General features: G+C 41.0%; 2 protein-coding genes across 2 annotated transcripts in view; both read right to left on the reverse strand.

Annotated features, from left to right (window-relative positions):
• LOC130102432 (gastrula zinc finger protein XlCGF8.2DB-like) overlaps positions 1-17157 on the reverse strand; it is a 221028-nt gene that overhangs the window by 105381 nt on the left and 98490 nt on the right. The window lies entirely within an intron of this gene.
• On the reverse strand, positions 1326-16488 carry LOC130102429 (NACHT, LRR and PYD domains-containing protein 3-like). The gene is made up of 7 exons (XM_056268454.1): positions 16376-16488; positions 11738-11851; positions 7980-10070; positions 7579-7752; positions 6989-7162; positions 2912-2958; positions 1326-1904 (listed from the first exon to the last, which is right to left on the reverse strand). Exons 1-7 carry the CDS (start codon positions 16441-16443, stop codon positions 1363-1365), a joined length of 3210 nt encoding a protein of 1069 aa, XP_056124429.1. The 5' UTR covers positions 16444-16488; the 3' UTR covers positions 1326-1362.

A 17157-nucleotide genomic window follows, 5' to 3' on the forward strand; every position in this document is an offset into this window, starting at 1 on the left:
TTTTAAAGGATTTGTCAGATTTTACAGCACATTAACAGTTAATCAGAAGTTAAATGGTCACACAGAGAAATGTACCAATACATGTTTCCTGATGATTTATTAAAAAGTTACTTAAGATTTTCCTCACAGGGTGTCAATTATGTTTAATTAAATTTTACATTTAATCAGTCAAATAAATCAAATTTTTTTTGGAGCGGTAACAACAGATCTAATATGATGTGAATGTGGTAATATAATTGTCTGTGATCTATTTCAATATATTGTATCGTGACGTGCTGTCAATCGATTAAAAAAATAAACTTATGAAATCACAAAGTTTTCTGTAATTAATCACAATAATCAATTTTTAATATATTTTTATATTGTAATAATTTCAAATAAACGAAGGGTGCTTTCACACTGGCAGTTTAGTTCGGCACAGGCCGCGGTTCGCGTGAATGTGAAAGCAACATGGACTCGGGTGTTCAGGAAGTAAAGTATCCTGCGCATGCGTTTTAGCCGATTATGATGTATTAAATAAAACACATGTAAGGGATGATGATGTACCGTGGATACGAGCGAGAGTGAGTCTGCAGTGTATCCGCGCATGGCTCGGACCGCAGTAAACAAGCCCAGTGTGAAAGCCCCCCTAATAATGTAGAAGCAACATAAAGACAGTGTATCTAAAATAGACGAGTAACACGAAATATACAGAAATTGAATAAAGTTATCAAGCACTTCACAGTCTTCACTGCATAAATGATAAATTTAATATAAATGAATCCTTATAGTTACAAAAGATATTCAGTCGAGCAGTGAGTGATCTTCTGTCTTTTGTTCTTTGATTAACATTGACAAACAGCAGCGGGTTTATTAGGCTACTGTCACTTTAAGAGCTGAAGCACATAATGCAGATCTGACACGCGTCCTATTTCTCACAACTCTTTACGTATATTTAAGAGTTAAATTAACTCATTTAAGACTGTGCTTAAGATAATACTCCACAAAGCAGCCATTGTGTGTACTGTTGTGTATTTTCGTCCGTTCAAACGCGAAAGAGAACTCAATGCGCGCCAGTACAGATTTAAGTTATTTTTGGGGTGTTTTATCACGCTTAAATGGTTAAATTAATTTTAGCGAGATCATATACTGTGGGAAAGGATGACAGAAAAAAAGGATGCAGCATTAATTTCTTTAAAAAAATGTACGCATTAAACTGAAAAAAAGAATCGCATGCGTTAACATGTTAATTTTGACAGGAAGTAAATTATACTGTTCTCAAAGTCATTTAGGATAAAACTGCCTTAGGAAGGAATTTTATAATCATGAATTTTAAGGTCATGGAGCAGGACTATATGCACTAACCACTGGGGATTATTCCAGTCAGGTGTGGGAAACCTGACACAGAGACACTGAGGTGAGGAAATAAAGCCCAAATCCAGCATAGAGATGTTCAGTGAATGTGGTGTTGAACGTGTGTAAGTGTGTGAGTGTGTGTGTGTCAGAGACGCTGTAGAAGGACAGAGTGCCGGCCGGCATGTCTACATACACTCCCACTCTCTTTGAGGAGCCTGAAGGGACACGCTTTTCAGTGCTCTTCTTATTGTGACGGACAGTAAACTTGTTATCAGAGCAGAACAGACTCCAGGAGATGTCACTGGATCCAAACTCACAGTCATCACTTCCTCCTTTCCTGCCGATTCCTTTATATGTCACTGATATTTCAGCATCTCCACTCCATTCAGCCTCCCAGTAACAGCGTCCAGACAGACTCTCTCCACACAGAACCTGAGGAACCTCCTCAAATCTCTCTGGGTGATCCGGATACGGCTGCTCCTCTCTCATGTATGTTACCTTTCGGTTCTGCTCAGACAGAGCGAGATACGCCTGTGCAGTGTTGGGATCCAGTGTGAGATCACAGGCATCTGAACACGAGAAGAGAGAACGTTTTTAACCGTCTCAACATTGAGTGTTTAGACCACAATCAAACACTATGATTTATGCAGTTTAAACATCTTTACAGAAGTATCACTAAAGAAATGCAAGAAATAGACAACAGATATGGTAGAAAAAAAGTGTGTGCTTTCCCTAACAACTCAACTAAAATAAAAAAAATAAAAAATGTATGTATGTGTGTGTGTGTGTGTGTTTGGTCATTACATGCCAATGTAGAATTTTTTACTGACAAAATTCAGAAACACCCAAAATGGTTGACACAGGAAAATTGGGTATCATTTGAATCTGCATGCTACACACAATCTAAATAGTATTATTAGGCAAAAAACAATTGAGAAGTTATAAACAAAACAGCCATTTTCTTATTTCTTGGTCTGTAGATGGCGCTGTGTTGAAACTGCCATATACATTGTCAAAATATTGTGAAGATACAGCCTCAATTAAGTCCTGCTTGGCATGTTCACTATCAAATTAAAAAGTTTTTAATAAAGTTTTGATCTGACCTCCATTGTCTAATGGTGATATGTGTCAAATTCTGTGAATATGAGTTAAAAGATCTAGAATGAGTTCGAATCGAGATTTTAATTTTGCTAATGGTATATGGTCAGACTGTTCTCTATCTGTGTGCAATATTTAATAACTTTTCCTATGTATGGTTTTAAAGGCTACCATAGAGTAAAAAAGAAAAGAAAACTAAGAGATATAAAAATGGTGTCCACATTTGATGGATGGTCCCTTAAAACAGAGTAGTTGGACACATGCAGTTATTGTGTGTATAATACTACTAATAATTAGTATTCAATTATTCTGTGTGCTATGACCAATAAGTTTGAAAAACACCCCTTAACTGTGCCTCCAAATGTGCCTTTTTTTAGTTCATCCATGTTTTTAAATGGCTTGAACACGTGAGTGATTTAAAGCAGTCCAGATGTATAATGCCATTCCACACAGCCATTGAGTGTGTGTGTAGACCTACATTTCTTTGGTCCTGATGTAATCCTGATCTCTCCTCCATGATCTATACTGAGAGAGGAAAAAAACATGCACAGGCATGTCATTCTGTTCGTATCATACAACATTAATGTATTTGTAAACAAATTATTTGCATACATAACAGAGAATAAAGTTGATGTAGTTACATGTTGGTCCCCGGACTCTTTGCACACCCAGTTTTTACATTGTAAAATTATTGACAGCTATAATTAATTTCTGTAACATCTATAAATGTTGATCCACTTTTCACCCCCAAAAGGGTAAAAATGTTGCAATCCAACATCAACACAATAATGTAGCATTCAGATGCGAACAAGATGGTGAGTCATGTCAAAGCCATTGTAAACTCCCCCCTTCCCATTTCACTTTACAACAAAATCACAGGCCTGGAACCAAGGGGTTCCTAGCCAACATTTGCTCAAAGATCTTTATCACCACTTCTAACCTTGCTGATGCTAATCAGGAGACACTTTCCACAAGCTTCAAAGAAACTCCATGGGGAAGGGATGACTTCCTATTACCATGCCTGCTAACATCATGTGACATGATGAGACAAGAAACTGAGATCACTTAACCTGTTAAGCTTCAAGCCCATTTTTGAAAAATCCCCAGATATGGCATTCCCAAACTGAAACAGATACAGTTCATGAACCCTTTGTACTAAAAGCACAAGTAAGATCTCATTTGAAAGCTGACACCTGGAAGTTTATTGTAAATGTAGAATTAATTATTATCATAATGAAAAAAATAGTTATAAATAGCTTCAAAGTTTTGTAAAGTTATTATACATTTATTTTTATGAAACATCTTCATGAAAATAAAATTGAAGTTGGCATTGTAGCAATCTAGAAATGCACTGCAGCTAAAGCCACATGTCTGGCCATGTTATATTTAAAATTTGAAGATGATAAGTCTAAAACTCTGTATTTAGTTCAATGTTTTTCAAGATCATGTCATATGACTTTATTTTGATTAGACTGGTGTTTATTGTTTTCTTATAAGCATCTATTCAGTCTATTGCCTCTATTGTTTTGTGATGCAAAAACGAGCCCCATTCAGTCTCAGTCTCCCCTGCACATATTCACACCTCTCCAGCCAGTTTATTGCTCTAAATATGCTTTTCTTTTGTCTGCATTATAATCACTAACGACTAGCAATTCACACTGTTTCAATCCCTCATTTATTTTATAAAAGTTCTCACTTCACAGTGAAACTGTATCAAATGCCCTTTTTGAAAAACGAAACATTTCAGTAAGCATTCTTATTTAGAAAAAAATCATAAAAATTACACCGAAGTAAGGTAGCAGGTGCTCAGTACTAGCTAGCATGTTAGCTTAGCACACCATCAATACACGACAATTTATGAGAATAAAACTATCTTTATAGCGCAAGTCGAGTGTTTTAAATAACTTTCTGTAATCTGATTTGGCTTCAGATAAAAAAATCAGATAGAAAATATATTATTTTATTGTATTCTGCACAATTTGAAAGTCTATCTCGATTAGCATTACATTATACATATAATCAATTATTATGAAAATACCTGACATGACTCGAAGAACACAGGTAAATCAAATATCATTGCAATCATGTTTATTGTCTTCAAAACATCTTTATCTGCACTTTACAGCGATCTCGGATAGCTTTGTTGTGGCAGGACTTCCTGAATGTCACATGATTATGGCTCTTCTTCATGTGATCCATATATTATGGACTTCTGTTCAAACAGCGCCCTCACTTTCAGGATGAATTGATAACACAGTACAGAGTATACAGCGCTCAAAATGATTACATCGACGCATTTGGGTATAAATTCAATAAATATTATTCCTGTCTATAGAAGTCTAATGTAAAGCTATGAGAATCTATCAATATTTCTCCAAATCTGCACATGTTTGAGCTAAAAGCCCTGAGGGACGTTGTTTTGTCAAGCGCTGTCATGACGATCGCACGGGAGTTTTTTTCTGAATGAGACCGGCTGAGGCTCATAATTCATATTAAAGGTAACGACTCATTTTTTAATTTCATAACTCCTGACACAAATTAAGACATAACTGTCACTATAAGTTTCTCAGAATACAATAGTGGTCAAATACTGAATCTTGAGTCTTATATCTTTTTAATGATGTATAGTTTGTCAAGGTATAACATTAAATCTGATAGTATATTTGAACTAAATAAATAAAAAAACGCTTCAGTGCGCCGACGCTCTGGAGACGGTTAAGAGGGTTAGTGTACTAACCACATACACAAGGACATTTTCTCCCTGTAACCCACAAATAACCTGTCCCAAAATGTATATAGTATATTCCTGTGTTGTATGCATGTCCCTATGTTACATTAGGTTAGTTAAAAATCACTGATTTAATGTTCTTCAAACCCTGTCATGTCTACTATTAAAATAACCCTCTTCTTATTTCCTAATTGATGGTGTATATATGCTACCATAATAACTTGCATCATACTCTTTTTACTATTCTTTGGCTTAAATAAGTCTGGACTCCAGCAGTGAAGGAAAATTGGGTAAAAAAAAAACAAAAAACAATGGTGGTGGTGGAAACGAAAGGATTGGAAGATGACAGGTCCTGATGGTAAACATGGAGTCACGGTAAGAAATATTGGTAATCCTTTAGTTTAGGTTCCAATTCTCACTATTACTAAGAGCAGGTTACTTTTGATATGAAAAAATCAAGTAAACCGATCATCTGTTACTTTTTATTTAAAGATACAGTACAACTTACCGAAAGGTATATGCCTCATACATAATATCGATCAATCAGTGTTTTTCAACCACGGAAAGAAGTCAATAAAACTGCAGGAGAACAATTATGTCACAGAACTTTACATTTACCTTAGGAAAGCCATTTAATGCCCAGAACGTTAGTTGACTAGAAAAAATACCTATAGAGAGGAGTATTTTGCAAAATATGTGCACTATATTACATATTTATTATATTTTTACTTGTGTCATTACATAATTGTTATTATAACGAAAACCGCATTATATTTGATTTGTTATTTTTAACCTTTAATAATACCAGCTGATAGGGCTCTCTGTATGTTTACAGCATTATGTGAGATATATTTTTTCTTGAGAAAAATTAACATGTATCTACTGTAGCCTACCTAATATTTATCCAAATGAGTCCATATTGAATCAAGATTGAAATCAAATCAAGAATTGAACTGAAATCGTGAAAATTGTGTTAAGCAATAATACAAACAGTAGCCTACCAGTCATTGTATCATGTAAATATTGTAACATGTTGTCACTAAACTTAATACAATTCTGTTTAGTTACTAAATGTTTTGACAAGCACAATTACACATTGTGATGCAAGTTGTTTGTTTTACATCCCCTCAATTCATCCGTTTCTCTTGTGCAATTCAAATATTGTGATAATAATACCGTATACCATGATAAAAGCTCAATCGATTAATCGCAGCATGAAAATTTGATACCGGCACATGCCTAATGTACATTTTGGAAATACTTAACTTAGACAGTTACCTCTGATAACAGAACACTCTAAATTGTAATATGGATTCATGCACTTTTCTGTAAAGCTGTTTTGAAATCATGTGTATTGTCAAAAGCGCTATACAAATAAACGTGAACTGAATTTAATTTAATTAAAGAGAATACAAATGGACTTGGGTAGAGTAACTGCCAAAGTCTGTCATGGGTCAAGATTATACACTCATTGGCCACTTTATTAGGTACACCTGTTCAACTGCTCATTAACGCAATAATCATAATTTATCTCAGAAAAGATTCAGAAAGCAGTTACTCCAGTCTGCAAGACACAATCCATCAACCGATTCACTATCCTCCATCACCTGAAACCTGTCTCATGTGTGAATTGTTTGAACTCAGAGCAGAAGTTGGATAACAATAGCTTTACTCTGGCAACAAGACAATCTACACAGATAAAACACTTGCCCTGCCCAGAAGCACATGTGTTTCACCCCAATATATTCAAGATTATAACAGGCACACACACAGTATAGTATAATTATTAGTGATTATTATTATTATCGGTATTAGTGCCATACATACTTAAGAATCTCCAATGTGCAGTTAGGATTGTTCAGTGTATCAGAGAGCTTCTTTACTCCTGATTGTCCAAGGTGATTGTAGCTCAGATCCAGCTCTCTCAAGTGTGAGGGGTTTGAACTCAATGCTGAAGCCAGATAACAGCAGCTTTCCTCTGTCAACATACAGCCAGACAATCTACAAACAAAAAAATAAACAATCAGGTAATCTGTAGACATCAGCAGTCAAATAAGTTACAAACACCTCAATAGTCAGATATTCTACAAACATGCATGAAGTCATATAATCTACATTATATTTGAGCTCCAACCCTAATTAAACACGCCTGAACCAATTAATCAAAAGTGTTCAAAATTACTTGAACATAACAGCAAGGTGTCTTGGAGCACACTAAAGTCTACAGGAAGGTAGCCCTTCATGAGCAGGTTTGGTTTACCCCTATTTTACAAACACAAATCAACACAGATAATTTATAGCAGATATCTTCAATTCCAGCCCTTTGAGGGCCAGTCTCCAGTAGAGTTAACCCTGTAGCTGCTATATCATGATATTTAAGACAGACTAGTTAAATACCCCTTACTAGTTAAATATACCTCAGTATCTCCAGGTTACAGTTTGGACTTTTCAGTCCAACAGAGAGCAGCTTCACTCCTGAATCACATAGGTCATTGTTACTTAGGTCAAGCTCTCTCAGACAGGAGTTTGATGATTGTAGAGCTGATGCCACAATTTCACAACACTGATCAGTAAGGTTACAGCTTGCCAATCTGAACAATATAACAAAAAACAAAGTGTCTGTGTCAGTTTTCTACCATAGTTTTTCACAACACCTAATTGTAATTAATTAGTAATTTAACATTAAGTTTAACATTACTGAACATCATTACAGAGAATCTGTGAAGGTATCAGCTCCCATGACTTAATGCTTGTTTTCATTTGTATAACATTTGTTAACAGTATTTAAACATATTTTTTTTTAGATAATTACACTCACAGAGCTTTTCGGCAATTCCTAACAGCAGGTACCAGCCTCTGCTGACCATCTCTTGATCTTATGTTATACTTTCCAAGATCTAACACATCCAGCACCTCCGCTGACATCGAAATCATATTTGCCAAAGTTGAACATTGTGCAAGAGACAGTTTTTTACTTGTTTCAGAGCTTAAAAAAGTCTTCGTTTCTTCAAAAAGAGAATTGTCCTTGATTTCAATCAAGCAGTGTGCGAGATTCATCCATCGTTCAGGACTGACTTTCTTTTTTTGAACTCGCTTGATGTGTTGGATCACTTTCTCAATGCTTTCTGAACTGTTCTCTTTATGTGTCAGTAGATCTTGTAAGAGTCTCTGATTGGACTCCAGAGAGATTCCCAGCAGAAACCGCAGAAAAAGATCAAGGTTTCCATTTTTACTGTTGAGGGCTTTATTTATTACTCCTTTCAGAAGTACATCGAGATGAATATTCTCATGCTGAGTTTTGGGCTTTCCTCTCAGAAACAAACTCAGAACCTCATTCTTATTGTGTAAATAAGAAACAAACATGAAAAATGCTGCCAAAAACTCTTGAAAGCTCAAATGCAAGAAGCTGTAGACTTTCCTCTGATGAATCACAGATTCCTCCTTAAAGATCTCAGTACAAATCCCAGAATACACTGAGGCGTCAGTGACGTCTATGCCGCTCTCTCTCAGGTCCTCCTCATAGAACATCACATTGCCCTTCATCAGCTGTTTGAAAGCCAGTTCGGCAAGTTTCACAATCCCTTCTCTGCTGGACTGCAGGAGTTTCTCTGGATCTCTCTCTTCATACTTCTGATTCCTCATGTTGATCTGAATCAGCAGGAAGTGGATGTACATTTCAGTCAGAGTTTGAGGGATTTCGGCACTCAGATCTTCTTCCAGGAGCTTCTGGAGCACAGTGGAGGAGATCCAGCAGAAGACGGGTATGTGGCACATGATGTGGAGGCTTCTTGCACTTCTGATGTGTGAAATGATTTTGCTGGCTTGATGCTCATCACTGATTCTCTTCCTGAAATATTCCTCCTTCTGTGGGTCATTGAATCCTTGAATGTCTGTCACACGGTTGATGTATTTGAAGGGGATCTGATTGGCTGCTGCTGGTCTGGAGGTGATCCAGATGAGAGCCGAGGGAAGCAGCTCTCCTTTAATGAGGTTTGATATTAACACACACACTGATGAAGTCTCAGTCACATCAGAAACCTTCTGAGCCTCTGAAAACGTCAGTGTCATTCTGCTTTCATCCAGACCATCAAAGATGAACACAACTTTACACTCCTTAATAATCTTAGAGTCCAGATCTTGAAGTTCAGGATGAAAGTCGAGCAGAAGTTTGTGAAGACTGTACTGATCATCTTGAATTAAATTCAGCTCTCGAAATGGAAACACAAACATGAAATCTACATCCTGATTGGCGTTTCCCTCTGCCCAGTCCAGAATGAACTTCTGCACAGAGACGGTTTTTCCAATTCCAGCAATGCCTTTGGTAAGAACAGTCTTAATTTGGTCTTTCTCCTCATATCCTGGTTCAGGTGAGGCTTTAAAGATGTCATTGCAGTTGATTGGAGTGTCTTGTGTGCTGGTTATTTCCATCTGTAAAACCTCATGTTCTTCATTCACCCCTTCACTCTCTCCCTTTAGGATGTAGAGCTGTGTGTAGATCCTGTTCAGGAGGGTTTGATTCCCTTGTTGTTTGATTCCCTCAAATAACCTCACATAATTGTTTTTCATTCTAGTTTTGTGTTGTGATTTGACTCTCTGCATTTTCTCATCAATTGGTTGAGAATCCTGCTGTAGGTCCCTAGTCTCCTCCAACAGGGCTGCTTCTGTGTAACAATAAGAAGAACAAGCAGAAGTGGATCCTTCTGTGACATTTTTTAAAGAAGGACGATTTCTAGATCTCTTTCTGCATCGAGGACAGTCAAAGCATTCTGATGGACTGAACAAATCCCAGTGGCGGTTGATGCAGTTTCTGCAAAAACTGTGCCCACAGCTGATAGAGACTGGATCCTTCAGATCCTGCTCACAAACTCCACATTTGGACTGAAGCTGGACCAGAACATCCTTCTCCACACTGGAAATATGGGAGAGAAAGAGAGAAAAAAAAGAAGTTTTTTCTATCTGAATCATTTAATTTTGAACATCTGCCGATACAGAGTCCTGATCCAACACTTGTATTTTCCTAGCGCATCACAAAAATTAAACAAAACAGCTAATACTTGTCACACAGAAATGAGCTATATAAATATATTATTGTTTAAAAATATATAAATATGTGAATAAAAAGGAAGTAAACACTGTAACAGGGCACTCGGTCATCTGGTAATTTTTTGCGCACTGGTAATCATATTTTTTCAAATAAAGCGTATTTTCAGCGTATTTTTTAAAAATTATTATTCGAGAATGAATGGTGGAAGGCAGTGACAGCGCTCGGGCGATTTTCCAGCCTTTTAAGAGGACCAAATCTGAGGTGTGGACATATTTTGGCTTTTACAAAAGTCCTGAGGGAAACTTAATCGAGGATGGTCACCCTGTCTGCCGAACAAAAAGTCGCTGCAATAGAAAGACTTCAAATCTGCCGAGTTGTCTTGTGTGACCATCACCCAGTGTTTTATAGCGAACGCAAGGCAAGTTAACTTTGACCTCAATACCAAAACTACGTCTGGGAAATAATTGGGCACAAAATGTTGTTTTGAGTTGAAATATTTTATCTCACTCACTTGAAATAGACGTCAAGCTTGCACGCAAGTGGCTTTGTAAAGCAAGTGGCTTTGAGCCAAAGACGAACGGACAACTTCAAACAAGACTTATTAAGAGTGACATTTTAAGGGATAGTAATCTACAGATTCATTGTACACTTATTACATAAAACTTGTTGAAATGTTTTCAGTGTGAGCATCAGTTCTTTTTGAACACTTTCAACTCATTTGAACAAAACTGTGATAATATTGATAATCAAGATAATTTTGCACACTATAGTCGTGATATTAAATTTGTATACAATCCCATCCCTACAAAGTATTAGATATGACTGACAGAGATCGTAAACTAATGAAGATGGAGAATGTGATTGAGCGCTGTGTGATTGATCGCTGATGTTCTCTTCTCAGGCGCTGGTGTTCTCAGCGTCGCCCGTCAAAATAAAAGTCCGGAGCGCCTTAAAAGTAAAAGTCCTTCTTCCAACACATCGGCCAATCAATAAAAAACTGATCGGCCGATGCCGATATTTAAAAAAAGGCCAAATATCAGCTAATATATCGGCCTTGGCGATATATCGGTCGACCACTAGCACGAGCTGAGACCTGACGTGAGATTTGATCATAGCTACTACTCACATCAATATTTCCACGTCCATATTACAAAGTTTGGAAACGACTGTACACCAAATTTTCTGTCATACGTTCATTTTGTAAATGAGGACCACTGTAACACAATGTCTGCTACACGACATAACAAACCCCCAACAGTAAAATTATGCCCAGTTCTATTTTTGACATACGAAAATTAAACTGTACTAAATCTATTAGTCGCTCAGGCACATTATCAAAAATAAACTTGAGACGTGCATTTGTAATGCTCAGATCTTCAGAAAGGCTATGCAAAGTTTTTGGAGATGCCGGTTCTCAACGTCTGAGTCTGACGGTCTTACTCAACATCTTTATCCAACAGCAGTATTGCTCTTGTAATTGATGGACAGACATGAGTTGTTCAGAACACACCTCTCTCGATTACACGTCTCACCTGAGGCCAGAGGTCACGGCTCCATCACGGAGGAAAGGTGGTGGGTCCATGGATGCGTCACTCTTCATAGACACACAACTGGGCCCTGGAGAAGCAGTGTTCTTCTGCATCTCCCTACACACACACACACACACACACGCACACAAAACAATTCTAATAAACAAATCATTCTGTAACTGTCACGGAATGCACACGAGAGAAGGTAAGATCCAAGAGCAGTTTATTAGGGTAATCCGTATTCGTAATCTAGCCAGGCAAAAGGTCAAAATCCATGAAAAGCAGTCCAAAACAAGAAACAATACAGAGTGGAACAGGTAGTGCAACAAGACAGTAAAACAAGGAATCCACAATGAACACAGAAACAGACAGGGTATTTATACACACAGAACTAACAGGATGATGGGAAACAGCTGAGTGCAATGAACAGATGATGAGTGCAGACAAAGGATTATGGGAATTGCAGTTCATGATGAGTGGGAGACAATATGGGGAAGAGACCTCTAGTGGACACCCAGGGAAACACACACCAGACACTGTGACATAACCCCCCCTATACGGAGCGGCTACCAGACGCTCCACGACACAACCTCAAAACAAACAAGAGTCCAGGAGGGAGGTGGAATGGTGGAGGATCAGGGGGAGGGATGGGGGGCCAGGTCCATGGAGGGGAACAAGAACAAGGGATACAGGAAGGACAGACCAGGGTGGGGCAGGGGAAATGGACAGTTCGGTAGGCCAGGGCGGAAATGTCAGTCCATCTGGCGGCCAGGGCGGAGACTTTCCCTCGGGCGGCCAGGGCGGAGACTTTCCCTCGGGCGGCCAGGGCGGAGACTTTCCCTCGGGCGGCCAGGGCGGAGACTTTCCCTCGGGCGGCCAGGGCGGAGACTTTCCCTCGGGCGGCCAGGGCGGAGACTTTCCCTCGGGCGGCCAGGGCGGAGACTTTCCCTCGGGCGGCCACGGCGGTGAAGACCAGGGTGAAAACGACCACTTGGGCGGCCACGGCGGTGAAGACCCCTCGGGCGGCCAGGGAGGTGAGAACCCTTCGGGCGGCCGTGGTGGTGAGAACCCTTCGGGCGGCCATGGTGGTGAGAACCCTTCGGGCGGCCATGGTGGACACTTCGGCTCAGGAACAGCGGACACCGGCTCAGGAACAGCGGACACCGGCTCAGGAACAGCGGACACCGGCTCAGGAACAGCGGACACCGGCTCAGGAACAGCGGACACCGGCTCAGGAACAGCGGACACCGGCTCAGGAACAGCGGACACCGGCTCAGGAACAGCGGACACCGGCTCAGGAACAGCGGACACCGGCTAAGGAACAGCGGACACCGGCTCAGGAACAGCGGACACCGGCTCAGGAACAGCGGACACCGGCTCAGGAACAGCGGACACCGGCTCAGGAACAGCCACAAGAACTGAAACTGTTACAAGAACAGACACAAAAACAGAAACAAACACAGGCTCTGGCGCTGGAACAGGCACTGGCTCTGCCTCCAGCTCAGGAACGGGCACTGGCTCTGCCTCCGGCTCTGGAACGGGCACTGGCTCTGCCTCCGGCTCTGGAACGGGCACTGGCACTTGCTCCGGCCCTGGAACAGACACTGGCTCCGGCCCTGGAACAGCAGACACTGGCTCCGGCTCTGGAACAGCAGACACTGGCTCCGGCCCTGGAACAGCAGACACTGGCTCCGGCTCTGGAACAGCAGACTCTGGCTCCGGCCCTGGAACAGCAGACACTGGCTCCGGCCCTGGAACAGCAGACACTGGCTCCGGCTCTGGAACAGCAGACACTGGCTCCGGCTCTGGAACAGCAGACACTGGCTCCGGCCCTGGAACAGCAGACACTGGCTCCGGCTCTGGAACAACAGACACTGGCTCCGGCTCTGGAACAGCAGACACTGGCTCCGGCTCTGGAACAGCAGACACTGGCTCCGGCTCTGGAACAGCAGACACTGGCTCCGGCTCTGGAACAGCAGACACTGGCTCCGGCTCTGGAACAGCCGATGCCGACATATCCAGGATCCGCGCCAGACGTTCCAAATAGTCCGTTAGTGCCTTGGCGGCCACACAAATGGGCATTTCTGGATCTGTCTCCGACTGGGCAGACTGGACGTGCTCAGTCTCTGACTGGGCAGACAGAGCGTGTACTGTCTCTCGCTGGGCAGACGTGACGTGAACAGTCTCTCGCTGGGCAGACGGGACGTGAACAGTCTCTCGCTGGGCAGACGGGACGTGAACAGTCTCTCGCTGGGCAGACGGGACGTGAACAGTCTCTCGCTGGGCAGACGGGACGTGAACAGTCTCTCGCTGGGCAGACGGGACGTGAACAGTCTCTCGCTGGGCAGACGGGACGTGAACAGTCTCTCGCTGGGCAGACGGGACGTGAACAGTCTCTCGCTGGGCAGACGGGACGTGAACAGTCTCTCGCTGGGCAGACGTGACGTGAACAATCTCTGACTGGGCAGACGTGACGTGAACAATCTCTGACTGGGCAGACGTGACGTGAACAGTCTCTGGATCGGCAGACGTGATGGGTCGCGGGGGTGGCGCCGGTAGGGCGAGCAGCTTAAGCGGGGCCGGCAGAGCTGGGCGCCTGGGCGATGCAGGCAAAGCAAGGCGCCTGGGCGGCGCGTCAGGGATGGCAGTCACCTCAGGGATGGTCTCTGGGTTAGGAGCCTTTTTCCTCCTCCTCCGTCTCAGGACCACCGGACTCGGGACCACCGGGACAGGGACCACCGAGCTCAGGACCACCGGAACAGGGACCACCGGAACAGTCACGGAAGAAGTCTTCCTTCTCCTCCATTTCGGGACCACTGGAACCAGCGGTGAAGGGTGAGGCGGTGGAATAGCGGTTGGAAGCTCCAGTGTGGAAGCCATCTTGTCTGGTGACACCGGCAACGAGTCGGCCACTCCTTCTGGAAATCTAAGCCCAACTGAAATATCCCACCTGCTGCGGGAATGAAGATATCCGACAAAGCCGTCAAAGTCCAATATCTCCAGTCCCCTCATTTCCCAGGCTGGCAAGGGATCATCAAGGCAGCAATTAAAAAGGTCTTTCAAAGCTGCATCATTATATCCCATGCCTCCTGAAAGAGTAAAAAATGTCTGAGCCAGACCACCCACCGTCTGGCCCTGCTGGCGTAGTGTCACCAAATTTTGGACTCGTCCCTTCCTCTCCTTCTCCGTGTTGGGGGAAAGGATACGAAACCCCATAATGCTGGATCTATAAATGGTGGATTCCTTCTGTCACGGAATGCACACGAGAGAAGGTAAGATCCAAGAGCAGTTTATTAGGGTAATCCGTATTCGTAATCCAGCCAGGCAAAAGGTCAAAATCCATGAAAAGCAGTCCAAAACAAGAAACAATACAGAGTGGAACAGGAAGTGCAACAAGACAGTAAAACAAGGAATCCACAATGAACACAGAAACAGACAGGGTATTTATACACACAGAACTAACAGGATGATGGGAAACAGCTGAGTGCAATGAACAGATGATGAGTGCAGACAAAGGATTATGGGAATTGCAGTTCATGATGAGTGGGAGACAATATGGGGAAGAGACCTCTAGTGGACACCCAGGGAAACACACACCAGACACTGTGACAGTAACGTAATATGTACCACTAACAGCCTTTTTTCTCTTAATTTTTTTTTTCATATTTGTGTCATAAAAGAGATTGATTCACTTATTAAATTACCTTCAAATAGATTAGAAAAAAGGAATTTACACTCAAAGGCTCTATTAAGACTTTCGATAAGATAATGCATCCTTTTTGGATAAAGTACTGACTGACTCAAACAGTTAAGGTGAGTACCCCAGTTTATATAAAACACAAAAGTACACACTGTGTTTGTGTGTCAAAGGTTGAATGATCAGCAGAAATACTAGAGCTGTGAAGTAACGAAGTACAAAGTTTTATTATTCTTTGCACCGTTCTGAACGTTGATATTTTATGTTCAACAATAGCTCACTTAAGTGTTTATTAAGGCCTTACAACTGATTTTAAATCTATTTGGCATACTTAATTAAAAGGTGATGACGAGTGTACTGAAAATATCTTTATCTTTTCATCTCTGTAATAGTCTTTCCATGTAGTTTTGATATGTTGTAAAAAGATGCCAGTCAAAATGAAAACTGTTGGATGATAAATATTCTTACGGTATTCTTTGAGATAAACGTTATGTTTATTTTTCTTTGTGTACTTTGTGTCAGGCCCTGAGCTAAGCTGACCAGAGTTTTTGGCCCTAGATAAAGAGTTATGATGACCACTGGTGCAAACCCCCAGGACGGGGAACTGTGACTTCGGATCAGTTCTGTTCAAGTCATTGGCTTATGTCAGCCATTCGGTACTCGTTTCTTTCAACATGGCGGAGGGGGCTTTTGTACCCCACTAGCGTCCTAGGACACAGTGTGAGTTCCCATTCGAAAGGGAACGTCTTGGGTTATGAATGTAACGCCTTGGTTCCCTGAGAAGGGGAACGAGACACTGCATCTCATTGCCTAAGATTCAACAGCAAATATTTAACCAAAATGAAGTGTTTATTATTGTTATTATTGTAAAAGCAGGGCAAGTGAAGCAAACAAAAAGGAGACAATTTTCATCAATAAAGTGTTTCTGCAGAAACATGTCTCACCTGAGGCCAGAGGTCACTGGTCCATCCCGGAGGAAAGGTGGTAGTTTGATGGATGCGTCACTCTTCATAGACACACAACTGGGCTCTGGAGAAACTGCTCCTTGGTTCAGGGATTGAACGAAAGCATCCTCCTCCTTTCTCTCCTCATAAAGACTCATTTTAGAAGCAATGTTCTTCTGTATCCCTACATTCGTTCTACATTTAGAAACAGAACATAAATGACAAAAAACAAACGAAAAAACAATTCTAATAGACAATATCATTCTGTACTGTCGATTGTGGGCAGCCCTTTTCTTTTAACTTTTTTTTTGTCATATTGGTGTCATGCAAGAGATTTTGCAATAAGAATTTGCAGTTGACCTGAATAAACTAAATCAGCTTACATGAATTCAGCTTGAATGATGATAAACATGATTTCATTCGAAATAAAAAAATATCTCATCATTTAATTAACCTCAAACCTATATGATTTTCTTCTATGGATGTTGGGAACCTAACAACATTGGTGCCCATCAGAGATGGCAGAAGTACTCACACCCTTCACTCAAGTAGAAGTACAGATACTCATGTTTAAAAAGACTCTAGTAAAAGTTGATGTATGGACTACACTTTTTTACTCAAGTTATAGTAAAGTAAAGCAGTATGAGTAAAGAAGTACTATTACCTGTTGTAGTGTCATGCTGGTAACTGGACCTCACATCATATTAATGCATTAATACAAAATAAATTACATTTCAAACTTTGTTAGCTAATGAATGTATCCAGGCTGAACAATTACCATA

Source organism: Rhinichthys klamathensis, unplaced genomic scaffold (genome assembly GCF_029890125.1).
Source record: "Rhinichthys klamathensis goyatoka isolate OS25496 unplaced genomic scaffold, OSU_Roscu_1.1 h1tg000272l_1, whole genome shotgun sequence".
Lineage (NCBI taxonomy): Eukaryota > Metazoa > Chordata > Actinopteri > Cypriniformes > Leuciscidae > Rhinichthys > Rhinichthys klamathensis.